At 38.7% G+C, this 15383-nt stretch overlaps 1 protein-coding gene across 2 annotated transcripts in view; it reads left to right on the top strand.

The window, feature by feature from the left end:
• Positions 1–13630, top strand: part of PANK1 (pantothenate kinase 1) — a gene marked incomplete at its 5' end in the record, with an annotated part of 65802 nt that extends 52172 nt beyond the window's left edge. For both annotated transcript variants that reach the window (XM_084244744.1, XM_084244745.1), the window contains 4 exons: positions 2264–2440; positions 2967–3090; positions 10517–10642; positions 13296–13630. In XM_084244744.1, coding sequence (XP_084100870.1) covers positions 2264–2440; positions 2967–3090; positions 10517–10642; positions 13296–13355 — 487 coding nt within the window. In that variant the 3' untranslated portion in view covers positions 13356–13630. The remainder of the gene's footprint in view (positions 1–2263; positions 2441–2966; positions 3091–10516; positions 10643–13295) is intronic.
• Between the last annotated feature and the right edge of the window lie 1753 nt (positions 13631–15383).

Genomic DNA, 15383 nt, shown 5'->3' with positions numbered 1-15383 from the left:
GCTGTAACTCTAGGTTTTATTACTGCATTATACTCTGTTTTCCCATTCAGCATTTTTCTAGGAAGCCACATCATTGCAGGATATGAGTTTTCTTCCAAACATGATTTTAAACGGATTTTAGTGTCACGTATCATTTTACTGCATCCTAGATTGGGCAGCCACACTCGTCTGTTAACCACAACTTCAGTTTTCTGGAAACCAGAGGGGGGCGAAAACTGTGACTTTATAGTTGACATTGTTAGAATACATAGCCTATTAAAAGAGGAACATAAGGAATTTTGAAACTGGTGAGAGTAGCAGACAGCTCATCTTATTGTTTTGGAATCCGTGGTTTTAAGGATACACACTCAGTCATTGAAGGTTTCTTCTGCTTCTTTCTAAAATACCTCATTACCATGTTGTTGAGTTTTTAAAAAAATGATGATGATATTCAACAGCTATTTCTAGCAATATGTTTTTGTCTCTGATTTGCCTGAGTTTCTTACTATGTATCTGCTGAAGCAAACAGATGTATCTGAGTAAGAGGGAGAGAATCACTCAAGTGATGGTTAACAGGTTGAGCATATTAATAAAGGGCTCTTCTGCAACTGTGCATTCTTTCCTCCTGTTGGCAGTGTGCTGGCTGTGCAGACGCATGCTCGCTTTCCCCATTTACCTCCAATTCTCTGTCTGGAGTCACCTGTCATCGTTCAGCCATACAAAGCACTTACGCTTCTCCACTCATACCAGCATATTCGTTGACAAGTTACCTTCTTTCTAAGTCAGCCCACGTCTTCAGTCGCCTACGTTTGGAGTAGGTTGTCGAATATAATACCTGATATTCAAGGAAAGGTTATTAGTGTGAGTAAAAGATAGAAACTAGAAATGTGAGCAATGACTTTTCAAAAATACACAAAGAGAAAACAAAACAAATCTAGATGGCCCACAGACCAAAATGTGTTTCCATCAAAAACACACTAGACTTGTAGGGTAGACTGAAACTGACAGTGTAGACTGACACTCCATGTTAAATGCATAAACTTTAGTGGAATTCCCCAATTTTGACTGTGATTGAGTCACAAAGGCAGTATGTCCCTGGAGCCCTGGATTTCCTCATGGTGCTGTATGTACCTTCAGCTTGGATAACTGTTGCTGCTGGTATCTAGCTATATAATTTTCCATGAGAACCCATAATTTCAATCAAGCATATGTTTTTATAAGACTTGCTGTTACCTAGAATTTCACTTAGAGGTGATTCAAAGAACTCTGTGCTTGTCTGCAGTCTGGCCCCTTTTTGTTAATGGTTACTGATAGTAAATATAGTTCACCCTAAATTTTCTTCTTTCAAATGTAAGTTAAAAATAACCTAAATTTCAACTTGAATTTTCTTATATAATTAAAAAACAGTACCCCAAAACAGATGGGATTCCTGGGGCTAGTCACTTTTGGGGCTTCAGACCAAATATATGTGAGCCATTTAGTCTTCTGCGCTTACCTTTCCCCATGGTGCATTGCAGAGGAAAACTTATGTCCCTTTCAGTGCCCATTACCTGCCCATAGTTTGAGCACTGGAACCATTTTATGACCTTTGTGACTATTTTTGATGATTGTGTGTAAGTAAAATACAATAACCTTTACCAGAGTCTACTGGAAAAAGTTCCAAGCTGAGACCACTCAGTGGAATTGTCCTTTTAGAAACGACCTAACAGGTTAGATGAGATGATCCTTGCTAGGGAACTGAAGTCAGGTGAAAGATACAGCCCTGGGCAAGTTATTCCTGTCAGCGTCATAGGCTAGGCTTGGTGTCAGAGCTTGGCTCTGTGGAGATGAACTCTGCTTCATGAACAGTTTGTTTTTCTAAGTATCTGTATTCAGCTACTTTTTTTTTTTTTTTTTTTAATAGCAGTCATTTCTCTGGGCATTTGCTGCGTTTAGACCACCCAGATAAGAGAGACATGATGTGGCCCCATTATATAGGTGGAAAGGCTAAATGCAGTACTTAGGTTAACAGCTAGTTAAAGGTCTCACAACGGAAATCAGTGAGTCTTTTCTGTGGTTTTGTTCTTAAGTTGAGGGGCACATTTTCCTTGTTTCTTTGTAGTCTCGGCCCTCTTTTTGTCCAATTTTCCCTAAAGCTCTTTTGCACCCTCGCACTTTAATACAAGTGCCCCTTTGTTTTTAATTCCTGTTTTAATTAACCCATATTGGTGGTCTTGATGCAGCTGGGGATTTGGATGGGCATATCTTAAGTAAAATTTAAAAATAAACCTTATTGTTCCTTCAGTCTTGGAGGTGGAACATTCCTAGGCCTATGTTGCCTGCTGACTGGTTGTGAGACCTTTGAAGAAGCTCTGGAAATGGCAGCTAAAGGCGACAGCACCAATGTTGATAAACTGGTGAAGGACATTTACGGAGGAGACTATGAACGATTTGGCCTTCAAGGATCTGCTGTAGCATCAAGGTAGAGACTGAGTAGCGAGGAGCAGTAGGGATTAAACCCTAGGAGCAGTCCACAATACAAGGCGGCCTATCTACCCTGGCCATTCATTTAATCTTTTTTCTTTTTTTTAAGATATCCACCCACCAGCCTGGTGCAAGTATGTATATGTGGTATAGGAGCTCAGATTTGTTCTGCCCACTAGGAAGCACTGAGATACTATAGCTCCTTGATGCTTATACTTGAAATAGGGCAGCTTTGAAAGAAGGTTCTGGAAAACTGCAACAGTTTCCCTGTTCCATTCTTGTCCAGATGTCTAGAGGCATTAAAAGAATTTCCCCCATTAATAGCCATACTACTTTATCCCTATTAAGGAAAGGGCAGCCAACCATTCATGTCGTAATCCTGTCTGCTTGTAAACCGTGGTAGCGAGATCAGATTGTTTGGGTTTGAACAGAGTTATTCATAAAGCTTTCCACAGTACTTTGGTGGAAAGATGGGGCCTGCCCGAGGATGATTTTGAACGCTCTCACTAATATTTCCAACATAGCTTTGGCAACATGATGAGTAAGGAAAAACGAGATTCCATCAGCAAGGAAGACCTTGCCCGAGCCACCCTGGTCACCATCACCAACAACATTGGCTCCATCGCTCGGATGTGTGCATTGAATGAGGTAAGTAAGGCCCTTCACCCAGGGACAGCTGTGTCATCCATAAGCATCATCTTCGTCACTGCAATAACTGTTGACCCTTACAACACTGCAGGTCCTTGGGAAATCTGCCCTTTGTCATAGTTACAAACCTTGTAGAATGTGAGGGATGTGCAGTAAGGGAGGGGAAGAGTATGCATTTTATTTTTTTTATTATTTTTTAAAGATTTATTTATTTATGCATACAAGAGCTGGGGTACAGGCCAGAGATGCGGGGTGTGAGAGGATCCACCAGAGACAGTGGGGAACAGAACAGGCAGACTGAAACATACTGCTGAAGGGAGTAGCGGGAGAGAAAGGAGAGGTCTGCTGCGCCATGTGGGTTTCTCCCTGGCCTACCTGGATCGAACTCGTGCTGCAGAGGCTGTGGATTGCTTCATAATGCGGTGCTTAACCCCTTGCGCCACCAGGGAGGCCCTGCATTTTATTTTTAAGGCAGTGATTGACACCAAATCAAACCACCTCCCCCTGTGGAAATACAGTATGATAAAACCCATGTCATTGTCTCTGTAACCATCACTGGTACCACACACCTACTGAAACATGAAGAAAAGCTCTGCTGCCTTATAAACAATTGCAGGTAAAATCTTCCACTTGAAATAGTCGATATTCTCTCTGCTTTCAGCTTCTTTACAGTGTTGCCTTGTGGCATGGAGTTCAAGCAGCATTGTACAGGGCTATCAAAGCACAGAGAGCACACTTCAGCTGAGGCCAGCCAGGGAGCCCCAGGGGCCAGGAGGGGTGGATCTGGTGACAGACAAATCTTCATTAATCTGTTCTGAAACATTGCAAAATTCCTTTGGCAAAAATGGAGCCCTTTTCTGAAACAAAAGGCATGTGAAGTTGCACAGCTCTCATTGAGTTGCTTTAGGAAGGAAGAAAAAGGGACTGGGGTAAGGAATAGGTTGTAATAGTAGGAGAATTGTTGAAGAATCATAATAGCATTAGTAATAGGGTTTCAAAAATAAAATTTTTAATGGAAATGTGACATACATACAGAGGAGGGCTCAAATCCTAAGTGTACAACCTGATAAATTTTTATACATCTACATAGCTCCCACACAGATGAAATAGAAGATTACAGGTGCTGCAGAAATTGCCTCCAGCCCCCTCCTAGTCGACAGGAGGAGTGTCAAATAGGGTCTGAGTAGTCTTTCTAATTGACGATTGCCAGCCCTGCCTTCGAGCCACCCCCTTTCATGGTACTGAATAGAATATGTCACTGCCCTGTCGAGCAGGGTCTTCACTTTTTCTGAGTCCCATGTCAATGGAACTTACTTGCCAGCAAGTGTGATTCCAGAGACTTGCCTTTTCAAAGTCCACTTTGATCATGGGACTCACTGAAACAGGGTTTACTTTTTGACATTAATCTTTAAAAAGAGTTTTTCCAAGCAGCCAAACAAGCCTTCAGACTAATGTGTGTAGTTGGTTGTACGCGTGGACTCTCAAAGGTCACTTGGATGTAATGTCCCTGTCCCATAGAGCAGTAGAAGCCCTTTCCCCTGCTTTGCACAGTTGAGTGAGCCAGTTAGTTTTCCTTACAGATATCTTAATCACTTAATCATGGATTTTGTCACTTTTGATTTCCATTTCTCTATCATTTGTTGTTAAAAGTATTGCAGAAGTGGTCATTTGAAAGTGTCGCCTTGTTACATGCTAGTTTGAGTAATTATTTTAGATGTTTGTGTAGAATTGAATGAATGAGAGGACACGTCCGATGTCCTTGGGTGAGGGCTCTGTTTGCTGGCATCCCTCCTGTGAGCACAGACCTCCTGTAGATGCAGGAGCCGGCAGTGGCACATTTCCCCGATGGGAACAAAGAGCCTAGACAAAAGTTCTTCAGTCGTTTACTTTGCTCACTGGGGACACTTTGATTCCTGCTATTTCATAAATCCTGACTCTAAGATATTTTTTGCTGTGATTTTTGGAATGCTATGAAATGTTTCTCTGTCATTAAAGTTTGTTTTATTCATGTTTTTGAATGGAATATATAAACACTGAATAGAGTTCTAAAGACACCAGGAGGATCTATAGGAGAGTGGGTCACCAATGTTATCTTCATAGAGAGAGCCATTGTTTTTTAGTTTTTATTCTTTATGGTATGCAGTGTGTCCTTCGAAAGACAGCAAACGATAAAACATTTTTTTAAACACCGGGTCTACTGAGATAAAACCACATCATCCAACTTATCCTCTGTATGCTATTCTACTTCTTGCTTTGGCTATTTGCTTAATCATCAGCTTTTTATTATGAACTGTACTAGACATACACAAATGAGAGAATAGTATAAACAACCTCCAAACATCCATCAGCTCAGACTCAACAGTTACCAAGACTTTGCATATGTGTTTTAGCTATGTTTTCTTTCTCCTCTCTCTGTTCTTCTCTCTTCATTTTCCCACTCTCTCTCTCTCTTTGCTAAAATATTTGAAAACATACTTCAATATTCATTTCTGGAAATTTTGCTTCTTGATTTTTTTTTGCATGATGATCTATCTTGGGGATTATACCTAGGTATATTTGAATTGCTTGATTTTTTAATAGCCATATAGCACTCTAAAAATATATATATATAAAGCATATATACATATATATGTATGTATATATATGAAGTGTATTTATATATGAGGTGGTTTGATCAATTTCCTAATTATTGAGGCTTTTCTAGTCTTATGAAAAATATGTATATATGTGAGTGTGTGTGTGTAAGTGTTGCCATATATCATATACACAAACATGGTATGTATATACACATATCAGCTTGCATCCATGTGCATGTGTCTATATAGTAATAAATTAATCAAAGGGAAATTGCTGAGTCAAAGGATATGTTGGTGATAATTTTGTTAGATATAAAAGCCCCCCCAAGAGCTGGTTCTAATTTATATTAGCAAAGTTTAAGAGTACAAGTTTTTCCACAGAAAGGTCATCAAACTTCCATCTTTTCCAATCTAATAGGTGAGAAATGTTACTTTTGGTTAGTTTTAATTTCTATTTTTCTTATTATAAGTGAGATGGAGCATGTTCATCTATTTAATAGCAACTAGTATTTCCCATTTTGTGTGTGTGAACTATCAATAGTGTTCACTCATTTTGTTATTGGATTGTTGGTCTTTTTTCTACTGGTTTCATAGGTCACACCCATTTTATGTGAAATGTACTGAGGATATATTTTTTTATTTATTGTTTTTCATTTGGATTTGTTCATGGTAGTGTTTCATCACTGAATAAATATTTTAGTTTTTTTAAAGTATATATATATATCAGTCTTTTTTAAAAAAATCAATTGCAGTATTATATCTTTTTTATTTTGACAATTTTTATTTTACTTTATTTTTTTTAAAGATTTATTTATTCATTTATTTATTTATTTTTAAAGATTTATTTATACAAGCACTGGGTACAGTCAGAAGCGCGGGAGGGTGAGAGAATTCACCAGAGCCAGAGCAGGGAGCAGAGCAGGCAGAAGGACCGAAGTACACTGCTGAGGGGAGCATCGGGTGGCAGGAGAGGTCTGCGCCCCATGTGGGACCCTCCTCTGGTGGCCGGGGAGCAGCAGGGGATTGAACCGGCGCTGCAGAGGCTGCTGGCAGCTTCTCAACCCAGCGCTCAACTGCTGCGCCACTGGGGAGGCCCTACTTTATTTTTTTAGTGGTTTTGAGAGGTACTTAATTTTAAAATTTATTATTTCTGTGATTATTGATCTATTTAGCCTTTTATCATATCTTGAATAAGTTTAGTAGTTTGTTATTTTCCATAATCATTTCTTTCATCTAGATGTTTCAACTGATTGGCATAAAAGTTTTACTAAAATCTTCACAATAGATTTGATTACGTTCCATTTTTGTTACTAGTGTTCTTCATTTAGGCTTATTGGAGATTTGGGTCTTTTCAAAGAAGCAGTTTTTCTTTTATTGATTGATTCTATTTGGTTTTGGTCTTTTATTTATTTATATTAATTTATTTACATATTTTTTGCATCATTTTTCATTTTTGTACAATGTATGCATTTTCATCTTGGTTATAGGCCCCATACAATTCCCATACCCCCTTGTTTTGATCCTACTCCCTTCTCCCTCCCCTGTAGTGTGTCTCTGGTTTACAGTTGCTTGTTGATTTTGACTTTTACTTTATTATAATTAGTATTTTTCCTGGGCCCTTATTTAGGTTTTCTAAATTCCTGCCATGAATGAGACCATCCGGTATTTTTCTTCTTCTTTCTGGCTTATTTTGCTGAGCATGATCCCTTCCAGCTCCATCCATGTTGCTGCAAATTACATGAGTTTATCTTTTTTGATACCTGAGTAATATTCTATTTTGTATATGTACCACATCTTCTTGATGCAGTCATCTATTTTGGGGCATTTGGGTTGTTTCCATAGCTTAGCTATTGTAAATAGTGCTTCTATAAACAAGGGGTGCAGGTGGCCTTTTGAATTAATGTTTCTGTGACCTTTGGGTAAATACCTAGGAGTGGAATTGCTGGATCATATGGAAGCTCTATGTTTAGTAGGTCCAGAAATCTCCACACAGCTGTCCATAGTGGTTGGACCAGTTTGCACTCCCACCAGCAGTGCAGGAGAGTTCCTTTTTCTCCACATCCTCGCCAACATTTGTTGTTGCTAGTTTTTTTTAATATGTGTCATTCTCACTGGTAAGAGATGGTATCTCATTGTAGTTTTCATTTGTATTTCCCTGATTACAGGTGATGAACGTTTTTTCATATGCCTGTTGGCCATTTGCCTTTCCTCTTTGGAGAAGTTTCTTTTTAGCTCTTCTGCCCATTTTTTTGACTGGATTATTTACTTTGTTTTTGTTGAGTCTCATCAGCTCTTTGTAGATTTTTGTGATCAGTCCTTTATCATTAGTGTTGTGTGCAAAATTTTTCTCCCAATCCATGGGGTGTCTCTTTGTTTTGGTTACTGTCTCTTTTGCTGTGCAGAAGCTCTTTAATTTGATGTAGTCCCAGCTGTTTATCTTTGCCTTCACTATCACTGCTTTGGGTGATGTTTCTTTAAAGATGTTTTTGAGGTGTATGTCAAGTAGTGTTTTGCCTATATTTCCTTCTATATATTTTATGGTTTCAGGTTTTATGTCTAGTTCTTTTTTTTTTTTTAAAGATTTATTTTTATTTATACATACAAGCACTGGGTACAGTCAGAAGCGCGGGAGGGTGAGAGAATTCACCAGAGCCAGAGCGGGGAGCAGAGCAGGCAGAAGGACCGAAGCACACTGCTGAGGGGAACAGCGGGCGGCAGGAGAGGTCTGTGCGCCATGTGGGACCCTCCTCCAGTGGCCGGGGAGCAGCCGGGGATCTAACCGGCGCTGCAGAGGCCACGGGCAGCTTCACAACCCAGGGCTCAACCGCTGCGCCACCGGGGAGGCCCTTATGTCTAGTTCTTCAATCCATTTTGAGTTGGTTTTCATGCATGGTGTTAAGTAGTAATCAAACTTCATTCTTTTGCATGTAGTGACCCAGTTTTCCCAGCACCATTTATTGAACAAACTTTCTTTGCTCCATTGCATATTCTTTGCACCTTTGTCAAAGATTAGTTGACCGTAAATCTGTGGGTTTATTTCTAGATTTTCTATTTGGTTGCATTGGTCCCGTGTGTCTGTTCTTGTTCCAGTACCATGCACTTTTGATTATTATGGCTTTATAATATAGTTTGAAGTCTGGGAGTGATACCTCTATCCTCCCCCCCTTTTTTTTTTCCCAGGAGAACTTTGGCTATTTGGGTTTTTGGTGGCTCCATATGAATTTCATCAAAAATATGGAACACTTCATGAATTTGCTTGTCATCCTTGCTCAGGGGCCATGCTAATCTTCTCTGTATCGTTACAATTTTAGTATATGTGCTGCCGAAGTGAGCACTATTTCAACAATATTTTAAAAAGGAATTCTCCCATGTTTTCTTCTAGTCTCATTGTCCCCCACCTACCCCCCCTTTTTTAAGCATTTTTATCTTTGACCCACCTGGATTTATTTGATATAAGAAATGTCCTCCAGTTTTTAATGCCACTTTTATTCTTGAGACTACCAGAGAAATGCTGGACTGGGGCTTTGGGCAAGTCCTACTTTGGACTCCCTTGTTTGGGAGGAAAGGTGAATCACCTACATTTAATTGAATTCCTCTTTAATCTGAGTTTCTACTTTGAGTATGGCTTGCCACCTCTCAGTCTGGGTGGTTTTGTGGCTATAGTTCTTTTTTGTGGGAACTTAATTAAGATTATCTGCCACCTTTCTATCCATGGAGAAATTTCATGTTATTGAGTTCATGAACTTGAGTCCTTAAAACTTGAGACAGTTAAAAGGTGATATTTCCAGACCCTGACTGCTCTTTTTTTTTTTTTAAAGATTTATTTACTAGGGTATAGGTCAGAGGTGTGGAGGGTGAGAGGACTCACTAGAGACAGTGGTGAGCAGAACAGGCAGACTGGAATGAAATACATGGATGAGGGAAGCAATGGGTGAGACAAGAGGGGTCTGCTGTGCCATGTGGGTTAACTCCCTGGCTGGGGTGGGGGGGCGGGATCTGGGATTGAACTCCTGCCTACTGCCTACTGCTATGCTGCAGTGGCTGCAGCATAACAGTGCTGCGACTTAACCCCTTGTGCCACCAGGGAGGCCCTGACTGCACTTGATAGAACAAATAGAAAATACAACCAGCTTCCAAACCCTCTGCCGTCTAACAGGAGTGACCATAGCAACTGACTCAGAGGGACCAAGTGGCGAGAAGCCTCTGTACTGACTAAAGACAGGCTGAGCTCTGTGTGAAGTGTGTGTTCAGAATGCCAATCTATATCCACGGCAACAAAAATACAAATGTATTTTTCATTTCCATATATAAACTCATATCCTAATGATAGAGACTGGGTATTCTTTTTGTATTCTTAGTGTGTGGCCCAGAGTAAACTGAGCAAACTTGTTAAATGCCTCATACCATGCTCATTTATTTATGAGTTGGTTATAATACTTTACAATTATATTTTTTTACTTTACTTTATTTTTTTACTTTTACTTTACAATTGTATTTTTTTTGGGATTGAAAAAATGCACAAGATTTGGCTGAACTTGAATTCTTATTTCCATTTTACATTTGTGTATTTGGAGTGGAATTTTATGACAGACCCAAGACAACCTAAAATAATACCTGCAAATAAGCCCAATTCAGTCTTTGCCTCACCCAACCCAAATCTCACCCTCTTGTTCTTGGGGCATGCACTGGGAGGTTTGTTCAACTTCATCTTGGAAATACTGAAATAATTCCACTTAAGAAAATGCATCCTGCAAAGTTCTGGGAGTACAGTGATTTGTGGAACCTTAGGTCTTTGCTCAATGCTATTTTTATGCCACGGTTCAATTGTCTGTCTTTATTTTTTTTCCCAGAACATTGACAGAGTTGTATTTGTTGGGAATTTTCTCAGAATCAATATGGTCTCCATGAAGCTGCTAGCATATGCTATGGATTTTTGGTCCAAAGGACAGCTGAAAGCTCTATTTTTGGAACATGAGGTAGGTTGAGTGCACATGGACTTAATTGTACAACTTAAAGTGTATTTTGGGTTGACTAACAGGAGCCAGTCTTTGTTTTTCCAGTTTTAATAATATAATTGTTATGTAACGTTGTATTATTTAAGTCACATAACAAAGTTACATGATGATTTGATTTGATATGTATGTATATATCATGAACTCATTACCATAAGTTTAGTTAACATCGATTGCCTCACATTGTTATAAAAGTTTTTTTTCCTAGTGACAAGAACTCTTAAGATCTATGCATTCAACAACTTTTGAATATATGAATGGTATTGTTAACTGCCTTTTTTGGTCTTTTCATTAATTGGTTTTCATTGACAGTGACCATTTTGAACTCTTCATTGGCTTAGGTCATCTATCATTACATTCAATTACTACATTAACAATAAAGTTTTCGAAAACAAATGTGAGGGTAAACACAGCTGACTCCTGGCAAGTAAACGACTTAGCTGATGAGAACAGAAGTGCTTGGGCTACTAAAAGGGTGTGATGACCTTGAGGGAGTGATGTGCTCTGGCATTAGCCAACCTGTCCGCAGAGGACATGAAGACATTGGTTCATTCTTTTTTTTTTTTTTTTTTTAAGATTTATTTATTTATGCATACAAGAACTGGGGCACAGGCCAGAGGTGCACAGGGGGTAAGAGGATTCGCCAGAGACAGAGTGGGGAGCAGAACAGGCAGACGGACTGGAAACACTGCTGAGGGGAGGAGCAGGCAAGACAGGAGAGGTCTGCTGCACCATGTGGGTAGTACCCTGGCTGGCCAGGAACAGGACTTGAGATTCTACAGAAATATAAATCAGCAGTTTCCTAGAGTGAGTAAGGGGCTTCCTTTCCTGCCCACCTCCCCTACATACCTTCTTTAAAATCAGTATGGTAAGAGCAACTATCCCACAAAACACTTAATCCTTTGAGTATGTTGCAATAGGAAAAACATTGAGAGAAATAGTATTGATCTTATACATTTCAATCATAATGATTAACTACTGTGGCCCTGTTCTCATCTCCAAGATGAATTATTTATTTGAAGAGTTGCTGGTGCGTCGTAAGTTATTTACAGCTCTCTAAGTCTGTTTTCTTAAATATACAAAGCAGTGGGAACTTAAATACAAAAGGAATAGAAATTAATACTAAAGAAAGCCCAATTTTTAAAAAAGCTGGCTTAAGGCATGGAGTGACGTAACTTTTGGGTGAGGGGAATAGAGTCCCTGAATTTTCATTCTTCTTCCCCAGCCACAGAAGGACCCTTTTTATCTGTTTATTTATTGATGTTCAGCGTAGGGTTTTATTTTAAAAAGATAATTACAATGAAAATTGAAACCACACTGTTCTTATTTAGTTAGAGTTGCCATATTTAGGGATCAAAAAACCAGTGCACTTTTTTTATCTGGCATTTGTCTGTATTTTATCTGGCAACCCTAAGTTTAGATCCCCTTGAACTAATGCAGAAAACAAAGCCTGGAAGCCCTCAAGGACTAAAAGCCATCTACAAACTTACATGGGTAGTTAGTAGTAAGATAGGCAATAGGAGCCAACATTTTAGAGAAACTCTGGGTTAAAAAGCAGTGGCTGTATCAGTCCCTACAACCCCAGACCTCTGTGGTTGGTGCCTTTTGTTACTAAGCATCATCAATCACTCAGTGAAATGTTCCTGACTCCTCATAAGTCTCAAAATTCTGTACATTCTTAAATTCACTCTGACTTAGACTGGTTTGCACTGCTTACTGTGCATCGAATGATGTTGGGAGGTGCTCAAGGCCACTCTCCTGCCCTGAGTGGGCATCTCCTAAGAGAGCTAGTCCAGGGGAGCAGCTGGCAGCACAGCCGCTTACTGACTGGGCATCTTGGGCAGTCTCTGCTTTAGCATCTGCACAATAGGATGTGTCTTGTAAAGTCATTGGGAAGACGAAGTGGGTCAACCCATGTAAAGAGCTTCGAACAATTTCCAACATATGAGACCCTGGTGAATGTTAGCGGATGGTAGCAGAGGGACATGGCGTCTGCACACATGGTGTCCTACTTCTGTTGAGTCAGGCAAACACCAAAGAAGTGGAGTCTTCCACTCTTTCAAAGCCAGGTTCTCTATAAATTTGTATTTTCTAGTAGCTTTCATATTAAGAGAAATAAGGATTTTTCTTTTTACAGTTGAGCACAGTGAAGTTTGGGCTGAGTTAGATGCCTTCCCAAAATCGACTGAGGGAAGCTTGACTTCTTCCCTGTGAGATACAACAACTTTGTAGTCAGACAGCTTTGGGGTGAACCTTGGCACAGATCATGTGACCCTAAACGGTCATTTACTTTCCATTTCTCATCTGCGAAATGGGTGTAATAACAGGACTTTTGCCATGGCAATATTCAAATATCCAGCACTTGCATAGCATACACTACCTGCTAGACATTTTTCTAAGCACTTCAAGCACTTTATGTCAGTTAACTGAATATAGAAACAAGTGGATGCCCAATACATTTTTTTCTAAATCATTATTACTACAATACCATGTTTCATGGCAAAGATCAGGTTTTAACTTTCTGTTATTAGGGGGCAACATTCCTAGAATAATTGAAAATAGTGGGTTTTTGGCTAAGGTTCAGAGATAATGGGACATTTTCCTTTTGTTCTGGTAGGGTTATTTTGGAGCTGTTGGGGCACTGTTGGAACTATTCAAAATGAGTGATGACCAGTAGGGATGAGGTGTGCAGAAGATGGACCAGCCTTCTGTGAGGACAGAGAACTGAGAAGCGCTGCTGGAGTGGGTGAAAATGCTGTGGGATGGAAGTCAAGCCATTGTGGCAGATGAACCTGCTGGATTTGTAAATAATTTAAAAATCCTTCTAGTTGATCTTTTACTCTTGGGTTTTGAGCTTATGATACAAAATGGGGAATATAAGAGTTTTTTTTTTCTGTAAACTGTATTTTTTAAAAAAAAAAAATTTGTGCAATGTGGCCAAAACTTACCAATTTTATGCATTAACTTTGAAAAGTTGTATGATTTTAAGAAGGACCTGAAATGTAAGTGCTGTTTATTTTTCTTCTGGGGTTTACTGATCAGTGTGGTAATTTTAACTTCATTTAGTAATCACTCTAGGAGATTTTACCTTTACTTATATATTTTCATGACGTTTCATGATTTGCTGTTGGTTTCAAATGAAACTACAAATCTGGCATGTTTTACTGTGAACACTATTTTGTTTTTTTTGTTTACCTTTTTTGTTGTTTTCTGTTTGAATGTCTTATGGAAAAAGAGAATCCTTTCCTGTCTCTGTCCCTGGGATAATTCCTTTCCCCATAATATCTTTTTTAAAAGTAACTGTTCCTATTAATCAAGGTGCCGACCAACTCAATACATTGTTAAGTATGAGATCTAAAGCTCTCAAAGTGCCCTTGCAGAGAAAATTCTGAAATTGTCAATGAATTTAATGATCTGGCCAAAGTTGAAAATTATATGCAAATTTTGTCTTATCCCTAATGAACGTACAGTTTCTGTTGGATTTATTTTATATTAAGTTACTTTAAATTGAGGCGAACCACCCTCACCCATGCACAATGTATGAATAGTGGACATCCTTGTGCAGAACATTGGAACTTGTGGGGAAAAATCTCCTAGTAGATGGGCAGTGCACATTGGGAGATCTAGGAACGGTTACAGCTTGAGGGTTCAGGTAGAAATATCTGTCTGTGTATGTGTGTACATGTGTGTACCAAGGGGCTTTGTAACAAGGCATCTTAAAACATAATAAAGTTTTCTCATTTGGAATATTTTAAACTGTATTTCAATCCCAGTTTCTAAAACTACCCATACATTATGATGCTGATCTATATATTTTTAGTTTGAAAAATATCAGTGGAACTGATGGGTAACTTTCAAGGGAGAGTCTTGTATAAATATTGAAACACATGAAGATCTCATGACTTAGAACTAATTAGTCTTGAATTGAGCATATTGTCGAAAGAGATTTTTAAAGGGCAGTGCAATTGCTCCATGATAAAACTTTCCTTCTCTGCCTTCTGAGCACTGTCTTTTAATTTCCATATCTTCATGTCTTGAAGAAATTGATGTTAATTGAAGTTTTCACTTGTCTGGTTGAAATAAAGCCTGTTTCTGTTGTGGTGTTTTTAGTGTATATGTTATTTTAATTTTATAATCTCATGTTCACATTATCTGCTTATGTACCATACATAAAAGAATATGTGTTGTAATTTTGCTACTCTACACTTCATAATCTGAGGTTTTCATGTAAATGTGGCAAGATCCAAATCACTGTGTCTTCAATTGAAGATGTAGCCTTCTGTGGGGATGAAAAAAATAGCTTTATTGTTCTTAAACAATTAACTCCTTATTGCCAAAATATCACTACCATATTTGGTAATTCCAAAGAGTTTCAAAGTTTGGGCATCACAGCTGCATTTTATCCACTTCCCACCTGGCTTAAAAAAATTCAAACAATGGAGATAATCTTAAAAATGATAAGTGTAGAAATCTACATATTATCTATGCCAGTGCCTTCTTTAGATTTTTTCTACCATTCCTACTGCCATCTGTCAGGGAATAGCACACCTTGTAGCATGGTACTATAAAAGAAATCAGGGCAAGTTAGTGTGACTATGTAATTTTTTAATATTCTGGTATCTCTTTAACTCTTATTACAGATGTCTAAGACATTGGTTTAACTGAGAAAATAAATCATTGCATTATGCAAATGTCAGTTAAATAT

Source organism: Talpa europaea, assembly GCF_964194135.1.
Source record: "Talpa europaea genome assembly, chromosome: 10".
Taxonomy (NCBI): Eukaryota; Metazoa; Chordata; class Mammalia; order Eulipotyphla; family Talpidae; genus Talpa; species Talpa europaea.
This window is presented reverse-complemented; position numbering and strand designations above follow the sequence as displayed.